This window comes from Perkinsus marinus (genome assembly GCF_000006405.1).
Source record: "Perkinsus marinus ATCC 50983 genomic scaffold scf_1104296965964, whole genome shotgun sequence".
Classification (NCBI taxonomy): domain Eukaryota; phylum Perkinsozoa; order Perkinsida; family Perkinsidae; genus Perkinsus; species Perkinsus marinus.
Window position 1 is genome coordinate 114,164 of NW_003204134.1, and position 4,270 is coordinate 118,433.

Genomic DNA, 4,270 nt, shown 5'->3' on the forward strand with positions numbered 1-4,270 from the left:
TTCTCGAGGACAGTCGAGCAAAGGTTCCGCTGCATCCGGGGAGATATCAACATCCTATTGGAGAAGAACACATAAGGCATGCTGAGCGAAGCCCGTCTACGATGCTCGTGACACTTTCGCATCCTATGATCTCGATCGATGATGTAGTCGGTGACTGCTCTGCCGTGAGATCATCTGCTTGAGATGGTTGATGAAGTTGAGAAACATGCCGTATCCATTACAAGATGGAGTTGAATCTTCCCTGTCGCGCGAGCGTTCGATAGGTTCATAAACTGCTATGCCGTGAGTGTGGCAGTCCCACGTGTTCGAACTAATGCTGTCATTCTGAACAGGCATACGTTGGGACCAGGTTCAATTGACCATGCATGCTTAGAATGGTTGCCTTATGTAAATACTCACTCGAGAACCCAGAACCTCATCATGATCTCTGTGATTATCTTGTAAACGAGGAGATAGCGGCACGTTCGCGTAGCAACCTTCCCTAGAGAGCGGCCGGAATGCTGCTGAGTGAAGAAATGGTCACGAGTCGTTGCATATCAATGCTAATGGAAGCTACCTGGAGGTCTAATGTTATCCTCACGTGTTTGAGTGATATCTCCATCTTCAGAGTAGTGGCCTCCTTCCCTCGCCATCCATTCACTTTCCCCTAATGGCCTCCAGGACTCTGCCCCACGGGAGGGTGGACGCATGTATCCCCCCTTTAATGAGGAGTCCTGTTCTAAGCCTCCGCCTTCTGCGTGCGGTGAACAGGTACGAGTAAGCATATCCATTTGAGCTGAGAGTCTGTCATGTACCGCATGAGAACTATCAAAGGCTCCCAGTTGCCGAGGGGGAGATAAGTCGCCTGCAGACGAAGACTGTCGCCTCCAAACGGAGGCGATCGTACCGTCCTCATCGGTGGCCCGGTGGGGCCCTTCTTCAGCATCGGTGAGGCAATATAGCCTACTACTGCAGCCTTTCTCTCTGGTCGAGGATGAGCTTCGTCTGGTCGATATGGCACCTCTGGACAGGCTTGCTGATACCTCCCCCAGACAAAGGCTCAGCCCAGTCGATGGGAGGAGGCTGTCCTCATCATTGTCCGAGATCCCTTTCAGTATCCCCTTCTCCACAGTAGTGTCTGATGGGCTCAGGCCTACCCTACAGACAACAGTATGGCTACCGGTCGTACAGGTATTCCTGGGCCCTCTAGCATCACCACGTGGAGTTGTGGAGTATCGCCGCGGTACTATGTGGCTGGGTACTCGTCCCTTCTGACGGTCCACCTGCGAGGTCCATACTACCATCAACGTAGTGAATGATTGAGTAGCTGCTTACCCGACGCCTGGCAGCAGCTTCGATCTTGGCCAAGGCTGCAGTCGTCTCCTGTCGGGCATGCACTAACTCTTCCTTCCTTGCCCTCTCCCTCACAAGGCTCCGTGCCCGTCTCAAGCTGTACCTGCGGTCCTACTGCTGCAAGCCCCACTCTTGCACCGACATCAATACTCACCATCCCTCCATGCCGTGTTTGGACCGCCGTTCCTCCTCCTCCTCCACTTCCTTTTTGGCACCCGCATCCCCAGCGGGCTCAATGGACTCCCCTCTCTTGGAAGGCGTTCGAGGAGGCCGATGTATGAGCCCTGCAACAGTTTTTCCAATACAATCCGACCCATTAGAATTGCATACTGAGTCTCCTCTCCCTCTCCTCCTTCGTCTCCCTCATGCTCGATGCCCTCCTCTTCCGGATCTCCAACTCCTCATCCGTCTCACCTTGTGACGTCGACGGCCGTGTCTGCTGCCGGGCCCGCTTCATATGCTGTGACGAGCACGATCGATTCATGGGACTACATCGTATACTTGAGGAAGGGAAGAGTGCGGAGGTTTCGATCACCTGCCTGGACGAGCGGCAACAGCATGGCCTCTATCCACCTCAGCCAGTAGAGATGCAGCTGCATCACGAGTGTACCGACGAGCTGCTCTGCGGTCCACGTTTGGACATCTCCCCTTATGATGTCCACGAGGGGTATCCTTGAGACACCTCTCCAGTACTGATACTACTAGATCCTCTACTTCTACCAGAGGTATGGTAGGGGACTTGAGAGCAGTGGTATCGGTTACCTGAGAATAATGCTAGTATTGGGGTTTCATCTAGACAAACCTCCACCCAGGTATGGTCCCGTCCATCGGGCCCTTCCTCGTGATCAGAGGATGATGGTACGTCCACAGTCAACGCGGCTCTCGGTCGACCCTCCGACTCGAGGAGATCATCACGGTCGGCTGGGCTAGGTCGGAGCCCCATGGGACTCCTGGGACTAGCCCCCCGGCTCTCTCCAGTCCAATCGGAGGTGTCGCCTTCACGATAGCCCACATGATGATTGATGTGGGTTGGTCTGCTTCCCATTCCAAGCTCCCCATTGTACAGACCAGATGGACTAGTGAGTGTTGCCTTGTCTACTCCGATCGTTCTCCTCCCTGCATCCCTCATCCACTTAATGGGAGAGGTTGATCGGTCTACCATGCCCGATCGGGTAGCTAGTATCGACGTACAGGAAGCGGCCTCCGGTACCATAGTGGCTGAGGGCATTCGTGTTTGGACCTACCATTATGAAGTCTATCGAAGAGGCTCTAGCGGTAGTTACTTTGTGAGCACTATCATCTCTCCTAGTTTTATTCGGAGTACACGTGGTGCTTTGACCTCCCGATCGGCTAGCGAGGGTACGGAAATACCTAAGCCGCACCGCCGATCGAGTACGCGGCGAGTGTGAAGCGGGGACCTTTCGAATGCGGCCTCATCGAAGTTTATAGGCGGAATCGGTTTAGTACGAGAAGCTAGAGAAGGGCGAACCCCAGTATCCAGTGGTATTCTCAGGGCAGTAGATATGATATCAGCCTCTCCTGAAACACAACAGTGCTCCTCTACTCAATTGCTATGGGAGCGGTACGGAAGGTTGGCCGAACCTGGACCGTCGATGTATTGGGTGTCGAGTAGAAGGGCCGGCTGATGGCATTTACCATCGAGGGTATGTTCTCTTCTTCATTATGTTGCTGGTGTACGGCAGGCCCCGGAGTAGACCGCGAGTATGAGAGGAGGAGGCGTTCTTGTCGTGATGCCTCGAATGGTATCGGCCCTAATTCTACACACGCAGAAGGTTCCTAACGGGGCAGGATAAGATGCTCTACCTTCATTTACAGTCACTCTAGGCTTAGATGTCTCGATGTGCTCACTGTATGCTACGGATATGGACCGGCATGGTGTCGATTTGGTGTCTGTAATAAGAGAAGAAGGATGGGTAACCTCCTCAATCTCTTACGCTTGGATGCCGCTGTTGTACTCAGCCAAAACTGGCTGCCTGGTGAAGTGGATGTTGAATTTAGCATATCGAATGACGGTTTGGTCATCATGATAGTCTCTGGTCTCCTTATGAATCTTGCGTACTTACCGTTACTTTATAAAATCTCAATATGACGTGATATGCGCAGATTCAGCGAGTAGTGGTAGTCTTATATTTTTGAATATGGAAGCAAGTACATCTGAGTCGACATCCTCTCGAAGCAAGCCTACATACAGAGTAGCAGTATCATTGAAGATCCCTGATTGCTCGAGTGATGATGATAATGAGGTGACGAAGGATTATGATAGTCACCGACCTAAGAGTTGTCCCCATGCAACAGAAGGTTATACACATGATAATCTATCATGTACATGGCTGTTGGTATTCTTAGGTCTTCGTTCGTTATCCTCTACTATCGATGATGATGATGCTTTGATGATTAAGGAGAAGGAGCTTAGTCTGATGAGGAATCAATCCAACGTGGAGCTACTCACTACTCCACAACGAGATCAATTCGATGCATTCGTAATAACTATGTGAACAACCGTCTTATGATGAGACCGTCATCATTTGTGATAGGTGTCTAAATGTACCGGACCATGGAGGGATGACTTAGTCCATTACCCAGCTACCGAGGAGGATATTGACAGGCATCCCGATGTCTATAACTTCGAGCATGCTGGTAGTACTCATTGGAGGCATATATGGCTCTTAGGAAGATGGCAGGTTATGAGTGTCGATTACGGCGAACACCCTATTATGCATGGCAAGGCTTCCTCTATCTAGATCCTGCTCATCCATTGTAATACATCACTCGCTGTGTGCGTTCATCCTCATTGTCAGATACGGTGCTAAACTTCTCGATCTACTCGCTCGTAAACCTCCATTTGATGTCCACGGGGGCATTACAGGTAGTAGTAGTAATGGGCTGTAAGGAATCACGTGAGCTACTGTGCAGGCTT

The 4,270-nt window shown here is 51.4% G+C and overlaps 2 protein-coding genes across 2 annotated transcripts in view; both read left to right on the forward strand.

Moving 5' to 3' along the window:
* Pmar_PMAR028520 (2-methylcitrate synthase, putative) overlaps positions 1-75 on the forward strand; it is a gene marked incomplete at both ends in the record, with an annotated part of 1,942 nt that extends 1,867 nt beyond the window's left edge. Inside the window, one exon of the mRNA XM_002769377.1 lies at positions 1-75. Within this exon, the coding sequence (XP_002769423.1) occupies positions 1-75 (75 nt within the window).
* Positions 76-3,491: 3,416 nt separating this feature from the next.
* On the forward strand, positions 3,492-4,094 carry Pmar_PMAR028521 (hypothetical protein; the record flags this gene model as incomplete). Its single annotated transcript, XM_002769378.1, has 4 exons — positions 3,492-3,651; positions 3,700-3,833; positions 3,888-3,990; positions 4,024-4,094. 4 exons carry the CDS (start codon positions 3,492-3,494, stop codon positions 4,092-4,094), a joined length of 468 nt encoding a protein of 155 aa, XP_002769424.1.
* Between the last annotated feature and the right edge of the window lie 176 nt (positions 4,095-4,270).